Source organism: Misgurnus anguillicaudatus, chromosome 25 (assembly GCF_027580225.2).
Source record: "Misgurnus anguillicaudatus chromosome 25, ASM2758022v2, whole genome shotgun sequence".
NCBI lineage: Eukaryota > Metazoa > Chordata > Actinopteri > Cypriniformes > Cobitidae > Misgurnus > Misgurnus anguillicaudatus.
In genome coordinates this window covers 26,214,317-26,231,900 of record NC_073361.2, presented here as the reverse complement: position 1 = coordinate 26,231,900, position 17,584 = coordinate 26,214,317, and the positions used below count along the sequence as shown (strand labels likewise).

At 38.0% G+C, this 17,584-nt stretch overlaps 1 protein-coding gene across 4 annotated transcripts in view; it reads left to right on the top strand.

Moving 5' to 3' along the window:
- palmdb (palmdelphin b) overlaps window positions 1-17,584 on the top strand; it is a 43,052-nt gene that overhangs the window by 5,085 nt on the left and 20,383 nt on the right. For 2 of the 4 annotated variants that reach the window (XM_055183018.2, XM_055183016.2), the window contains exons 3-7: window positions 463-623; window positions 10,603-10,654; window positions 11,232-11,312; window positions 13,552-13,682; window positions 15,292-15,406. In XM_055183018.2, the coding sequence (XP_055038993.2) occupies window positions 10,610-10,654; window positions 11,232-11,312; window positions 13,552-13,682; window positions 15,292-15,406 (372 nt within the window). In that variant the 5' untranslated portion in view covers window positions 463-623; window positions 10,603-10,609. Of the gene's footprint in view, window positions 1-462; window positions 624-751; window positions 978-4,059; window positions 4,325-10,602; window positions 10,655-11,231; window positions 11,313-13,551; window positions 13,683-15,291; window positions 15,407-17,584 lie in introns of those variants that run through there. The other 2 variants (XM_055183017.2, XM_055183015.2) reach the window with 2 other exon arrangements.

Sequence of the window (17,584 nt, the reverse complement as noted above, 5' to 3'; positions counted from 1 at the left end):
TAAGAAGCTTGGATGCTTGTCAGCTCAGTGTTTTTACATCTAGACCAATAAAAGTTATCGTGTAGTTAAGATCACTTAGTTCAATGCTTATTTGCATGCACCATATGGTCGGTATTGCATAACTATGTATTTAAAAATGCAATTAAATAAAATGATCAAGTACTAATATTAATAAGGAAATATGTTTCTTTCTATACTTGCAGTGCTGCTGTTGTTAGTCTTTGTGTGATTGACAGCTCAGTGAAATCTGAAAGGCATTGTGGGTTGTTTGCATTGTGTGGGTGTGAGATCAGAATCACTTCAGCTTTTTGACAACCTCTTTGATGATAGAAAGACTTTCTAGTGGATCAGAGGAAGACTTCATCTGTCGATTTATCTGTCTGACTTGAAGTCTATCTAATTCACAAAAGATTTGACTGATCTCTCTCTCTCTCTCTCTTTCTCTCTATTGCTCTCCTGCAGGGTTGTGAAAGAGAGGTTGTCTGTTTGAGCCAGCAAATGATGCTTCAAAGACATCAACTTGACATTCAGAGAGTGTCTACCTGAATTGAATCCTCAGCACCATCTCAACAACACCTGAATGTAAAACGGTCTCACACAGGTGTTCATAGAGTTACTAAGAGGTACATTTTTTTCTTTTTTATATGCTTGATGGTTTCTTTCCTCTCCTCATCTCTTCTGTCTTTTCTATCATCTTAACCTCTCTTCCTCTCCTCCCCCCTCTTCCTTTCCTCTTATTCCTGTGTGACAGACTGTGTGTAGGCAGGTTGGCTGAGTCTTCATTGCCAGGCTGCTCAGAGACAGGACCGTGTTCTGGTGACAGATCCGCCCTTGGTTTCCATTCATTAGAAGACCAGCAGGAACGTGGCAGGCTGGCATGCACGAGGCCTAGCCGGCAGTAATGCCCCACATTGATGGCCTCACCCTGCAAGCTGTCTCTAATGTGTGTGCCATCGAATATAGCAAACCTGCATTCGGTAATTACTCAGCAGCATACAGTATATAAAAAAGTACCACGGTATCATGCAGTACAGAGTTTCCCGCATGCTTTTTGGGTCTATCTTTAGCATGCTAGGACTACTTGGCATGAGTTCAGCCCGTTGCCATGGCTACTTTAGCACATGCTCGAGGCTGCTGATTCGTCAATGTACAGGGGAACCACGTGCGGATCTCAAAATCTAGAACACTTGTTAGAGGTTGAATCTGCATGGTTGCACATTATATATCTGTTCAGCCATGGAGTGTTATTTAGTTTTATTTCCCAGTTGGGGCAGTGGACACAGAGATGTGGGATTTGATTAGTCAAGGTAATAATGAGTAAAGGCACCCATGCCGGAGGACAGAATAATATAGAAATAATAAGCTCTGAGCTCATCATGTTTCATGGTGAGAATGGGCATGGGGCTAATTAGACTGGGCTACCTGGACCAAACAGGAAACATTTCCAGTAGTGCAATATTTAAACTACATGTTTAAAAGAATGTGAGTGATGAACACACACATACACATAAAATGTATACCTTGTAATGAACTAGAAGTCACTATGGTTAAAAGTGTCTGTTTAATGTACGTTGAAAAGCCCACCACCCAGGTTTTCATATTGTGAAGCCCTTCATGATAATATTGCAAATATAAATCAAAAGTTTGTTTGGTATAAAAGTTTGTTGCAGCTGGATGCTGGTCCAAAGATCAGATTCAAAATCTTTAAATTATTTTTTGCCAGTCATTTATTCTCTTTGTAAATAAAGTAAAAACTAATGTAAAGAAATTGTAAATCCACAGTTTTGGCCAAGTCTGAACAGCAACTTTAAAGGTCCACTGTGGAGATTTTTAGCGGCATCTAGTGGTGAATTGCAACCAACAGCTTAAAGGGATAGTTCACCCAAAAATTAAAATAATGTCATTAATGACTCAATCTCATGTCGTTCCAAACTCATAAGACCTCCATTCATCTTCGAAACACAGTTTAAGATGTTTTAGATTTAGTCTGAGAGCTTGTTGACCCTTCATTGAAAATGTATGTAGTATACTGTCCATGTCCAGAAAGGTAATAAAAACATCATCAAAGTAATCCATGTGACATCAGTGGGTCAGTTAGAATGTGTTGAAGCATCAAAAATACATTTTGGTCCAAAAATAACCGACTTTATTCAGCATTGTCTTCTTTTCTTCTCTTCCAAAATTAAAGTCACGTGACTGCAGTGACGTGGCTGACGTGTTATCCTCAGACATGTTTGCAAAGTTTTTTTTTTCAAACTTACAGCGTGCATCTCCCTCAGACTGTAAATGCACAAAAAAGCTGGGGCGCACGAGATAACACTTCAACCATTAAAGAGTTAAAGGGTACGTCACTCACTATTTTCTTTTTTGGGTGAACTATCCCTTTAAGGGCTCATTATAGTTGTTTGTAGGTCCTAAGGCGTAGCTGCGACGTCGTGTGCTACGCGTAATTTTTCATGTATACTTCTGCATCATCGTCCGCGTTTTGACCTGGCCGGAGGGGTTCCAGTGGACCAATCACAGCACTTGCGGTCCACGTAGAACGGACACATTATTACATTTTTTGGCGAGGTGCGCATCAGGCTACACAGAGCTACGGAAAGCCTACCCATAGCCTATATGGCGTAGAACTTACTCACGACTATACATTACACTTTAGTCCACAGTTTATCCAACGCATAGTGAAGCTACTGTAGCCGCCACAGGACAAAGCTACGAAACGGGCCCTAGACCAGTTTGTCTGTTTAGGGCTACTCTAGAAACCAGTGGCGGCTGGTGACTTCTTTTTTTGAAGCGCATGATGAGAAGATGTGTGTGGTTCGTAATTTCAAAATATGTGTTCTGCGCTTTGGGAGGTCCTGTGTGCATCACGTGTCATGCCGGGATGGGTGCCTGCTGCAGATGCGTCTAAAGGGTTTATGATGAAAGAGACGCTCGCGTTTGCCAGATACTTGCATAATCAGTGTAATCAGAGTTTACTGTTTAGGAAGTGTCTAGCATGTATTTTGGGGACGTGAGCGTCTCTTTTATCATAGCCGGTTTAGACGCGTGTGCAGCAGGCACTTATTTTGACAAACACATGATGCACATAGGATCTCTCGAAATGCAGGACACATGTTTTGGAAAAGGGAAACACACACGTGACAATCCGAACACTTATTTTAAATTAACACATCCTCGGATGAGCAGTCACGAGCCGCCACTGTTAGAAACATGGTGGTGCAAAATGGAGATTTTCATGTAAGGAGATAATATATTAGTATTAGGGTTGTAACAATATTTTGCGACACACACTATAATACCTGTCCGATATCCATTCTGAAATGCTATGGCGGTATTATGCACAACTCTTTCATGTACTACGGCTATTTGATCAAGTCCTTATCAATCTAAGATCACAGTTTGAGTCGTTTATAACATGCATCTAAAAAAGCAAACATAATCATTATATGCATGCAATTTTTATTATCATGAATATGTAAGTATGTTTATACATTTCCCAGAGCTGCCTGTGTAATGGTCCTTCTTCTGCGTCGCATATTGAGTTTCTGCATGAGAGCGCCATCTGGCTTTTGGACGTAGCGGCATTTCACCATCATTTATTAAGCAGCATAGCAAGCAGAATTGCATGATGTATCGTTACACCCCTAATATTTATGTGGTATATTATATTGCATTTCTGTCAAAATATCCATCTAAAAATTACAAATTGCAAATTTTGTATTTACACATCTCTACTGTAGCATGAGAGAGATACAAAGAGAAAATAAGATGAAATATAAATGTCTGTAATGGGGGCTAGTGGAACACTACAGTACACACATCCTCCATAAAGCCCTGGATAAAAGATATATTAGCTGTTGTTCTGTCCTTTAAAACTCATTTTGGAAAGGAGTAATTTAGCAAATTGTGCGTCAGCAAAAGATGGACGCACATGTTCGCCTGAGGGGAACAACAACAGCTGATATATGTATGTGTTGGTGTGTGTGGGCACATTGTGTTACAGTTGGACGTGGGCTAACACATGGTAGAGCAGCCCAGCTCTGAGAGCGAGAGAGAGAGAGAGAGAGAGAGAGAGAGAGAGACGGGGTATATGAGAGGAAAGGGGAGTAAGTTAAAGGGAGGGAGAGAGAGACAGTGAGAGGGGCAGCCTGCCAGTGATGGTAACACGGGATCAACCCTAAACCTTCGGTACCTGCACTTAGATGAGCTCATACACACACATACTTGCACACACACATACACATACAGCCATGCTGGAATAAATATACAGAATCCGGTCAGCGCTTTTTAACTAAAACCTTTAACTGGCATCAAATAAAGGGTGAGTATCTAATGATTTCTTTTTATCCCTTTGTATTATTTACTGTAGATATAGTTTATTCCTTGAAATTCATCTGAATGTTTTTGGCTGACTGTCACTTTACAAATCCTTGTTATGCTTGTTGCTCGTTTTAAGATGTATTGCTGTACTTGCATGAGGGAAAGTAACTAAGAAAAGGAAAATGTTGTTGTGTAGCTCAGTCTAAAAAAGATCAAGGGGTCATCGAGTCAGTAAGCTTATAATTCCTTTAAGCCGAGTGCCTTTCACCGGCCATCCAGGTTTGGCGGCAAGAGCTTTCGTCTATACTTAACGCGGTCTAAGTCTTAGTCCGCCACAGTTTGGTGTTGTCCGTCAGGGGACTTATGACATCACAGATAGCATCGGGGACACCTCCTCTTATTCTCAACTGATGTCACAGCACTAGGAAGTGTACAAAAGGCACATACCTGGAAATGAGGTACGTGGAAACCATAAGAGGAAAGGGAGAAGCGTGGGCTGTAGTTTGCTTTGAAAAGATCCTTCCACCCACATATATGAATCAGAGCGCAGATGAATTTTATAGTGCATGCATGCAATCCAAAAAAACATGTATGCTTTTTTCCAAAGTGATTCATAGTACGTTTAAGCTTGTATACATTTTTTAATCAGTGTGTTACCTGGGATTGAACCCACAACCTTTTGCGCTGCTAATATACCCCACAACCAACTGAGCTACAATTCAAGAAAACCAATTCATCACTACCAATGTATTGCCACTGTTATTTTGTAACATACATGGTATTCTTGCTTGTGTCATCATGTTTGGAGGAGAAAAGCAGGTGACATGGTTTGGAGAAGGAGGTTTATCTTAACAGCTGATGGGTCTTAGACGTCAGGAGAGGTCGTGGGCTAATGTTCACCGATCATTCAAACATACTTGAATATGTGCTGACAGTCCAGCTGTAAGACAGTGACTATTTTCTACTGTGATATCCATACTTCAGACCTGGCAATGAGAAGCAGTGTGGTCAGGACAATGACCTTCTGTTGTCTGTTTCCACACTGGACTTATTATTAATCATGCCAGGTTGTTGTAATCAGAGCTGACTGAATCAGATAGGAATGATAATGCGTCGGAATTCTGGATTTAGGAATCAGAATTCCAGCTCTCTGAATCTCGTTGGATCATCAGGCTTAGCAATATCAGACTTTCATTTCAGATGCTCATGTGTGGGTGTGTAATTTCCATTCACTCCTATATAAATTTTCAGATTGGGCGGAATTTATTTAGATTTTTGTGTAGATTGGCTCACTGTGTGTGAGGATTTGCTGTATTGTGGTGTACTGGGATGGTATTGTGGTGTAGGGATGAAATCAGACACCAATATTGTGGTACTGTATGTATGTATTAGTATTACATTTATAGTTTCCATAAAAGCATACATATTGTCTGGCATCTCTCAAGAAGTTCTTTGTTCTTGTGTTCTTACACTGAAGGTTACAGACTGCTTCTTGAATTATAATATTATATAATAATAATAATACATTTTAATTACAATTATTATAAATTTTAATATTATAGGTTGATTCGTCATGTAAACCAGGTTTTCCTGCAAAACATAATATTATAAAATTATTGTAAATATACAGTGTAAAAAATGATGTGTTAATTTTTTACACATTGTGTGTGTCATCCCATTTAAGGCGTTATTTCATGTTATTACACGGCGCTCTGGAATGCTTGATTCTGATTGGTCAGTTGAGACATTTGCAGGTTCGTTCTTTTCAAATAATAACCGCTCCAAAATAATAACGCATAGTCGGTACTACTTGCACAAGTAAAATCGCTCCGCGCCAATAAAGATCAATAAAGATTACTGTCTGTGTGGCGCCATCTTGTGACAAACACTCGACAACCACGACAAGACACAGACAGCTTACTGAGACTGAACTTGACAAAATAGAGCATGACAGCTACGAAGCCATCACACAAAAAAATACAGGATGAGCATTAAAACTTCTCAAAGACTGGCTAAAAGAGAAAAAATGGAGACAGACAAGTATGAAGCAGAGGATCTTAATAAGGTATTACGATCATTTTATGCATCTGTGCAAAGTTTCGCGGAAGGATAAAAATGTTAATTTAAAACAAATATGCCAATAAAACGTTTCAAATTCATATTCATGTCCAGTTTTTTTTCTTATGTGGCAAGTAGCCGTGTAATAAGCGGGATAATGTAGAGGCAGCCGGTAGTTATTGGGAAATAAGCCCCTTCAGTGTGATACAAGACCCTCCGCTTCGCGTCGGGTCCTGATCACACTGTCTGGGCTTATTTCCCAATAACTACCGGCTGCCTCTACATTATCCCTTACTTAAAATAAATGAAAGGGACAACACAAGTTGTGTTAAAAACAGTGATTGGAGTAACGCGTTACAAAGTAGTTACGTTACTGTAATTCCACTACTTTTAGCGGTAATGAGCATGTAACACCTTCTGTGTTATTATTCATTGTGCCGCCCACCACAGTCCTGCGATGGTAGATCAGAAATGTCTTGTCTGCAAGTGTTCATTTTTCTACTAATTTTCATATTTTTACATTTACGCATTTTGGATATGTTTTCATCCAAAGCCACTTACAGTGCATTACAAGGTATTATCAGTATGTGTGTTCCCTGGGTTCGTACCCAAACCTTTGCTCTACCACTGAGCTACAGAAACATATTTACTACTACTTTACAATTAATTATTGACATAAAGTGTCAAAAAAAAAGTCAAAAAATGCACTGGACTCACTGGGGGAGTACCTTTATAAAAAAGGTCCTAATATGTACCATTTAGGTACAGATATGTATACATTTGGTACCAACACTTTGTACCTTTGAGGTACTAATAATCCAATATGTACTTCTGAGGTATACTTATATATGAACTTTTTAGGTGCAAAGGTGTACTTTTTGAAAGGGTGCAGCTAGGGAGCATTTTTTGGGGCAGTGCATGACAATAGCATTTTTGTTAATAAAAGCAAGCAGCTAGCAATTTGTGCATGTACTAGATGAAGCGTTAATTGTCTTTTTGGTTGATAAAATATTTTGTGCATTAGGTGATTGCAATATTTATATTTTTCTAATTGCTCTCATTTATCATGTGCTTATTTTTTTCTGTCTAAAAGGTGCAAAATAACACATAATTATTTTTCCCTCTGTAAATGCATATCTCTGTCAAACATTACTTAAGCTGTGCCTCGAATTGAGGCATCTTCCCAATTGATGAGACATTTAAAAGAAGAATGGACTAACGCTAGTGTTATTAAGGGAAATCAAATGTCATCTTTCTCTGAGATTCTGCAGGTAAAATAAGACAGACCTTGTGTTTGGTGTGTACGCCCCATTCGAATAGACGTTAATAATCTGTTGTTGTAGATCTGTAACATGTTACAGTAAATAGCATCAAGGGTGTCCGAATGGTGAATATTCACAGACCGAAGTCTAGAGATGTAATCTGAGCCGTTAAACATCAACTGACCAATCACAGGTGCGGTGCTGTACACAGCTGTCATATGGACCATCATCTGAGACAGCATGTGTATTCAGAAACGTTTGTCTTTAAGAAAGGAACAACCTGATACTATAAACCCAAAGCATGTGAGAACACTTACAGTAGTACAGACCCATTTAGCATTGACTTCTCAACAGTTTGAAGTCTTTACCTTTGAGACAGGGGTGTAAATCGTATTTTATAGCCTTCATGAATGAGGCACAGACAGAATATTTTGATAGGGAAAATATTAAAGGGATAGTTCACGCAAAAATGAAAATAATGTCATTAATGACTCACCCTCATGTCGTTCCAAACTCGGGAGACCTCCGTTCATCTTCGGAAACACAGTTTAAGATGTTTTAGATTTAGTCCGAGAGCTTGCTGACCCTTTATTGAAAATCTACATATGGTATACTGTCCATATTCAGAAAGGTAATAAAACATCATCAAAGTAGTCCATGTGACATCAATGGGTCAGTTAGAATGTGTTGAAGCATCGAAAATGCATTTTGATCCAAAATTAACAAAAATTACGACTTTATTCAGCAAAGTCACGTGACTGCAGTGACGAGGATGACGTGTTATCCTCAGACATGTTTGTAAAAAAAAAAAAATTTTAAAAGCTGGGGCGCACCAGATAACACGTCAGCTGCGTCGTACGTCATCCACGTCACTGCAATCACGTGACCCTAGTGTCGCGCATGCACTTTACAACAGACGTGGAAGAGAAGACAATGCTGAATAAAGTCGTAATTTTTGTTATTGGACCGGGGTGTGTTTTCGATGCTTCGGCACGTTCTGGCTGGCCCACTGATGTCGCATGGACTACTTTGATGATGTTTTTGTTGCCTTTCTGGACATGGACAGTGTGCCGTATGTGGATTTTCAATGAAGGGTCAACAAGCTCTTGCACTAAATCTAAAAGATCTTAAACTGTGTTCCAAAAATGAACGGAGGTCTTACGTGTTTGGAACGACATGAGGGTGAGCCGTTAATGAGATAATTTTCAATTTTGGGTGTACTATCCCTTTAATTTGTCAGTTTCCAGGTTTTTTTTATAGGAAATGTACTACACATGCCATAAATATTCTCCCAATTGGAGATTTTAGTACGAATGCATTCCTAAAGCTGACACTAATCACTTTTAGAGGATAACATTTAAAATGTAAAGCCTGTCTCTTTTGAGATTAGAGACCTAAATTATTGATTACTGATCTTGTTTGCATACTGTAGGTTTATGTTAAGTTTTTGTCTATTAGTAAAAGCCCTCTAGAATGACCCTTCCCCAAATGTGACCTTGGACCACAAAACCAGTCATAAGGGTATTTATCTCTTTATTTATATATCATCTGAAAGCTGAATAAATAAACTTTAATTATATAAAAAGTAAAAAGTTGGATCAACTTAATTAAATACTTCAGCACCTTAAAAAATTTAGTTGTTTCAACTTATATGTTTAAGTGAAAAGTTTAAGATAATTTTTTTAAGTATTTTTTTAAGTTGATCCCACTTATCATTTGTTTGTTAGGAATATATGGAATCTGAGGGTGCAAAAGGAAAATAAACTTTAAAGTTGTCCAAATTAAGTCCTTAGTAAAACATATTAATGATAAATAATTTTTTTATGGTAGGAAGTGTGCTAAATATCTTGACGTAACATGATCTTTACTTAATATCCTAATGATTTTTTGGCATTAAAAAATGAATCATTTAATTTTGACCCATACAATGTATTGTTGGTTATTGCTACAAATATACCAGCGTGACTTATGACTGGTTTTGTGGTCCAGGGTCACAAATATCTCATTTGGACTAGTAAAAGCAGGTAACAACGTGTGATTTATGACTGACATGCAAACTAAACACTGTTGGCCTTACCGTGAGCCCTTTATTATGTTTCACCCCACCTTCCAGAAGGACCCACGTTTTACATCACACTTGTATTTTTGGAGCAGATTATTGGCACTGGTTGTTTGTCATTCTGTTTTTGACCTTAGGGTGTTCATTCATAACAGAGTTTCATCATCTAAATGCCTTGTAACCCTGAGGTCCACCTGCGACAGCTTACCGCTCATGTTTATTTCTGTATGAGACAGGGATGAGGTCAGCCTGCAATGGGCTATTGTTAACCCAACAACATCGCCTCTGCAAGCCCAAACATCTGAATAATGGCCTTGAATTATTTCTGCGTATATGAAATATGAACGAACAGTCAGTGGAAATGTTTGTCTCTTCATAAATCATTTCAGCGGTTGCTTTTCATGCACACAGAATGTATTTTTTTATTCAATGCTTAAGACAAGAATATCTTGGACTGGTAGCTACCATACAGAACCTCCTAAGAAGCCACGATGCCCTACAGTAGCATTGCACAGCTCAGATCTGCTTAGCAACAACCTAAATACATTTACATTTGACAGATGCCTTTATCCAAAGCGATCATTTTTTTATTGGTTAACCATTTATTGGGATTCAAACCCAGAACCTTCATGTTGCAAAAGCTGCAGGAACATCCTTGCATCACTTTGTTTATTGGCACGTGTAGATTACAAAGTCTTTTTCGACTTGCACATCCTTCCAACACTCTTCCTTGCCTTCCAGCATTGACGCCTACCCACAGATCTCCCCCTACCAAAGATCTTATATGCCAACTCACACGAGCTTGTCTTTACTCTTAGAGATGAACATACTGTAGTAGATGATAGGCTGTTTGTGAGAATAAGCTGTTTATTTCTCGCTCTTTCTCTTTCCATGTGTCAGGATCATAATGGAGGAAGAAACTCTGTTACGAGAAAGACTGCAAGCTATAACGGTGAGTATCAAACTAGATTTTTTTTCTTGTAATGGAGATTGGTTGGATATTAGCATGTTTAGTATACAATGTTGTCTGAAGGTGTGAAACTGTGATAAAACAGATTTTTCTTTTAACTGCGGCCGAGTGATGATTTTTAATGCATTCTTTAATTAAAAGCATGCCGAAAAAAGTCAGACAGAGTAGTCTTAACGCTTTTTTGACCTTGATGACTTAAACAACTTCTAGGTACATGAATCAGTCTTTTCTGCTAAATTGCGTGTCTAGTTTTGTCAATATATGGAGTCCATTAGAAAAGCATATGGCAAGAATCTGTTGAGGTTTTATTTCTGTCCACAGACAGACTTTAAGCTGTTTATTTCTTACATTTATTAGAGAGTTAAAAATAATGTTGCAAAGCCTCCCTCTTAAAAGACTATATCAGGTCTCTCTGTAGCGCACATGCTTGCATTATAATAAGACGTCAGATGTCACAGATAGAAAAAAAGCTGTCGGTGTCAAGGTGAAACTTTATACTTCTTTTTATAAAGAATTGTGAAGCTTTATAATAATTGTAAATCATTCTTTCTACCATTAGGACAAACGACGTATTCGGGAGGAGATAGAAAAGAAAAGAAGAAACGCTGAAGAAGAGAAATTTAAACTTCAGTATTTAAAGGTAGGATTTTCTACATTTTATAATCCAATAAGAAGTCTGATAAACACAGTTTTACTTCCGGTGTGTGTTTCCTGTTAACAAAGGTAGTTGGGGTGCACATGCATATTTTTGTAATTAGCCAATAGCATGTGACCCTGGATCACAAAACCAGTCGTAAAGGGGACATATCATGAAAATCTGACTTTTTTATGTTTAAGTGCTATGATTGGGTCCCCAGTGCTTCTATCAACCTAGAAAATTTGAAAAAGAACAACACAGTTACTTGAGCCAAATTTGGTTCCCCTTGTGATGTCAAAAGGGGATCTTATTATAATAACCACTTAATCTGCACTATCTAACCACGTCACTGCCATTTAGTGCAGAGATTAGATAATTTGCATTTAAAAGGACACACCCAAAATGCTCTATATGGTTTTTTGAGCTAAAACTTTCACATATGTACTCCGGGGACAACAAAGTTTTTTTTACATCTTTAAAAAGTCTTGTGAAATGTCCCCTTTAAGTTGCACGGGTATATTTGTAGCATAGACTGTAAAAAAAGATGTACGACGCGACGTTGCCTCCCTCCATTGTAATGAATTGAAGCCAAAAATGTCCGACCATGGTCGCCGCCATGTTTTGTAAAAACGGCAGTTTGGAGCCAAGGCATGCGCAGAAGGAATCATCCGTGGAGCCAGAGGCGGAGCCGCGGTATCAAACTTCCGCCCAAACGCTTGTGCGCCAAATTCAACCACGCCAATCAAAACACCTCGTTTCTATAGCATTAAATTACAAAAATTAACACTTGAATATATATCAGCGTGATAACAACTACCTGAAAGGACCAAAACCGTCTTTCAGAAACTTTTATTGGAAGTGTAAATATTTTTTTTATTTAGAGCAGAGTCCCATTCGTTTGAATGGAGAGGGCGGGGTTTATGAGTTGTACTGCAGCCAGCCACCAGGGGGCGATTAAAGAGCCAGAGGCTTCACTTTTCAAGACTTATGAGGCACACCCGATTTGTAGCAATAGCAAACAATACGATGGCTTCGTCTGAAATGTTTCATTACATGAAAAAACGTGCGGTAGCTTTGCCTTTTCCAGCGGCTCATCATCCTTAATAGCACCTGTATGTTTTTTCTTCAGATTTTCGTGCATCGAGCTGAAACTGCTGTGATATATTAACGAAACCTTACAGAGTTTACAAACCAGCTAATCTGAAGTACTCCCACACTTTAGACCCCTTTGGCCTTTGAAAACTTTTGCAAACTAACTTGTTTGACATTGCACTTGACCCCGCTTCATCCATCATCTTTGAAAATGGCGGACTGGTGGAGACAGCGATATACATAAGATTCGCGCGCCTACTAGTGGTGTGGAGGAAACGGTTATTATTTTAGCCTCAGAACAAAATTTAAAAGGTAAATAATAAAAATCTATAATAAAAATTGATGTAGCCTAATTATCAGTGTTGACGCAGTCCATTGTATCGACCAATGGCGACAGCTCTAATCGAATAAACATTTCGGAATCTTGCCGGAAGTAGTAGGTCATCCGGGTATTTTTCGCCAACTGTTTTTGGAGTACTATGAATTCTGACATACTACTCTTGCCTCGCCTACTGCTTTTCGCCTACTATATAAATCATAAGGATATTAAGTAATGTTTCATGAAGATATTTTGTAAATGTCCAACCGTAAATATATAAAAATTTATTTTTGTTAGTGGTTGTTTAGTTTTTTAGTTTTTTTGCACCCTCAGATTCCAGATATTCAAATTGTATCTCGGTCAAATATTGTCCTGTCCTAACAAATCATACATCAATAGAACACTTATTTATTCAACTTTCAGATGATGTATACATGTCAATTTAAAAAAAATACCCTTATGACTGGTTTGTGATACATGGTCACATGTGTGTTTCATCCAAACCTGGAAAACTGTGATTTGCTACTGACTTCTGGTAGTCAGAGGCAATTTTAAATGCATTTATCTATTTAAATACAATTTTGTTAACCTTCAATGGTACACCAGTATATGGATGGTCTCGACATTATACATACAGTATACATACATGGTTTTCTAAAAAAATCCTACATCCTATTCATCTTTATTATTGACCGAGACATCATGTCAATGATTGAAATCAAACTTTGATGCTCCAAATCTCATAATAGAGTTGATTATTGTTATTAATAGCATGAATGGAAATTAAAGTTGTCTTAATATAAGATACTGTATTACTGTTTGCACAAACAGAAGAAAACCCTGCGAGAACAATGGCTAATGGATGGATTAAATACCCTTAGCGAAGAGGAACAAGAATCTGCGAAAGCTCAAACTGAGGACATCCAGCACCAGGCTGAACTTCTACAGAGCAATATTGACCGGTACGTGTCACTTCCTGTTTACTGTTTGTCATGTACTTGTTTAGCATCTACGATGTGCTTTGCATTGCAGGCGACATACAAGATTACATAACTGTCTATTTACAACAAACTCAGTCTGGAAACGCTTACTATTTCCACAGGTCCTACCACACAAATAAAAAACAAAACACCTGAGTAAAATGTAATGAGAGTTTACGCTGCAGTTTCTGAGAGACACTTACTGTCTGATCTCTCAATTTGGAGCTTTATTTAGTTGGAATTGAAGTTTTCTTTTCCAAGATTATTGGGGTGGAAAGGCCTTAAAAGAGCCAAAGAGCTCGTACTTGGTAAATAGACACAGTTTAAACTGGGTGGAAAAGCAATCACACAAAATCCTACCAAATTACAGAACTGATGTGAATCAGCATCTCCTATTAATGTCCTGTATGTCAAGATGAGAGTCATGACCTCCAGATAGACAGTGTTTCTCCAAAAATTCCCTGTTTGCCTTTATCGTCAGATTTCTATACATGTCAGAGAGATTGACAACGATTAAACAATAAAGGTGCCATTAGAAAAGGATTTTTCAAGTTCATAATTTTCTTATATGCACGGTTCCCACAAGTCTGTGAATCTGGGGGAAATAATTCAAGTTCCTGGGAAGTTTTGAAAATATGCATACATAGATACAGGTCATTGAAAGTGCTTGAATCTATTTTATGCAAGAAGCTTTCTGGAAAAAAATCCATATTATTCCCTGTGTAGTGTAGGATAATATTAGGGATGCACCGATTTTTTTTTTTTGGACTGATACCGATTTAAACAGACAACTTCTGGCCGATACCGGTATTAAACACTTGTATACAATACTACACAGTTGGTCTATTAGCTAGTTTATTTCTGCATCAGATTATTTTTACTGAACATGGATGGGATCTAATTAACATTCAACTGACCAAATAAGAGAGGCACAAATTAAGCTAAAACAAATATAATAAGACAGCATGACAACCTTCAAATGTGGTTTTTGCTATTCAGCATTTATTTTATTAACAACATTAACTCATTTTTTACATATAATGGATTTCTTTATGCAGTTAATTAATAAACAATTGGTATCGGCCTTTGGTTATTGATATGCCGATGGTTTCAAATTCATCAAAAATCGGCCGATAAATATCGCCGGCCGATACATCGGTGCATCACTAGATAATATCATAAAAATTCTAGACTTTTTAAGCACACATGCTAAACTGTTCGCTTTAAATTCTTATATCTTCTATATGAGAATGTTGATTCATACCAAAATGCTTTTTTGCATAGTTGTGTTTGACACATGAAAATGTCTAGGGTTACGTATGTAACTGTTGTTCCCTGAAAAGGGAACGAGACGCTGCTTCTCCCTTGCCATACTTCCTGTGTCCATGTAACGTCGTCTTTGGCAATATTTCAGATAGCGATATACTTCCTGCCTCAGACGCCCCTTTGTTGTTAACCCTCACCATTGGTGTCCCCAGATTTAGTCCTTAAATTTGAAGGTATTGGACCTGGAAAGTCCTTGAAAGTTTTAATAACATTATAAAGTCCAATAGTCTGAAAAGTGTGTAATCATTTGTCTATGTCCTTGCAGAATAGAGGTGGAGATTGGAGATTTGGAGACACAGGAACTGGAGATATCCGCCAAGGAAGAGATTATCTTAAAGCAATTGAAGGAGGTGGAAAAAACCACAGAAGACATCATAAAGGTATTGCTTGTGTATTGACTTTAGCAGGCTTGGAGACTTCTTATCATTTATTACAGAATTGGGGGCTGTAATGGATGCCTTTTAACTGGATCAGCTTTTACATCATGAACAATTGTCATCATTGGTAATCTGATATCCTGATAAAATTTTGTTATTGGTACTGTGGGGTGGATCTGAAAATTGTATGGCTTTGTTTTATACCTTCTTGTTTCTTCGACAAATCCGGTGTTGGTACCATGCAATGCAACCCACTGTATTTCCACATAGGAAGTACATGCAAATACACATTCAGGTAAATATTAATTGTTGTTTTTGGTTGCATGTTTTTTTTTAATATATAAATTGCCATGTGTACATCATGTGACCCTTTCCTAATACAATAAGATCTCCTAATTTTTTTACAGAGCCAGTCCAATACGTCTATACTCCAATCCCTGATGTCCCAAAATCCTACACTCCCACAATCAAGAGGAGATATTTTACGCCGACAAAATTTGAAGCTGATGGCGAACAGGAGAAACAGGGTATGACACAAATCTCCACTGTTTACACAACCAATTATTCGCTGACTTATAATTATCACTCGACGTACTGTATGAAGTAGCATAAATATGCTGAAATGCTGTCAGGATGTCTGCAAACAGCTACTGTATCAGCAAACTGTCCAGTCATCTAATTACAGCAGTACGGCAGATAAATGCTATTTTATATATAATAAATAAATCACGCAAATAACTGCAATTATGAGCGTGAAATGCACTTACGGAAAAAAATTATAATTAAAACATCACCAGCTTTCAAATGAACAGAAACTGTGCCAAAAGTGATGTCCGGTGGGGAAAATTTACTTTAAAGTCCCCCTGTAGTCAATAATTGTACCACTTAAAAATCATCTCTAAGTATCATAATAGTATAAGTAAAAGTTTTTTTCTGTGACAGTAATTTTTTCATGCTTTAAAACAGCTTGGATGCAACTCTAAACCCTTGCCTTATTTAGTATACGTGGATCCATGAATATGCAAATGTTTCCCGCCTCTACTCAATCGCACAGCTCGGACCATAAATATGAATATGCAAACTAGTCGCTGCTTCTACTCATTGGCACAGATCTTACCATAGACATAAACAGTGTTGGGGGTAACACATTACAAGTAACGTGCATTAGTGAAGTAACAAGTAAAGTAACGCATTACGTTATAAATGTACACATTAATATTTGAGTTACTTTTTAAAAAAAGTAATCCGAGTTACTTTTCAGTTTAATTCGTTCAATTTAAAAATAAAATAACTTACTGAATTAAACCGAACATATTAACATAGAATTACGCACTCTTTGTGCCTGAGCGGGAACAGTTTGAGTCGGAAACGGAGATGGCAGGCCAGAGCTTGACATTTTTGCGATCAAAAAACACCTGCAAGGCCTGAAAGAGATCAAGCCTCAGCCAAGTAAAAAAGTAACGCAAAAGTAACTTAAAAGTAACGTAAGCATTACTTTCCATGAAAAGTAACTAAGTAACGCAAATAGTTACTTTTTGGGGAGTCACTTTAATATTGTAATGCATTACTTTTAAAAGTAACTTTCCCCAACACTGGATATGAATATGTAAATTAGTCCCCGCCTCCACTCTTTCACTCAACGTTTCTTTCCCTTGGCTTGTGTTTAATGCTCTATTTTCTCTTTCAGCTACTTATACTATGAAGATCAGTGTGGAGAAAGATCTCCGCACCGGCGAAAGTCACATCCTTTCCACAGCAACCGTCGCACCTCAGGACCTCCACCAACGGGGTATCAAAGTCTACGAAGACGGCCGGAAATCCATCTATGCCATGCCGCAAGATGGACGTGACTCCCAAAATAAAGTGAACCTCTCGATGAGCTCTCTCGAGGTGGAGGAACTTTTGATGAAAGCCTCAGAGAAGAAAACCCCAGCAGATGTGGAGTACCACGAACCCGTGTTTTCAATCCCTTTTAGTCGACCTACAACACCACAGATAATCGAAAGAGGTTATGTAAGCTTTTGTGGCCTTCATACATCCACCAAGACACAGAGTCCTTTTCAAGCTTTGAACTCCACCAGTGAAGAAACTGGCAACCAATCACCAGAATTCAAAACCAATATTAGTTCCATTGCTGACTGTTTTGATGGTGAATATAGAAGCATCAGCCCGACATCAACT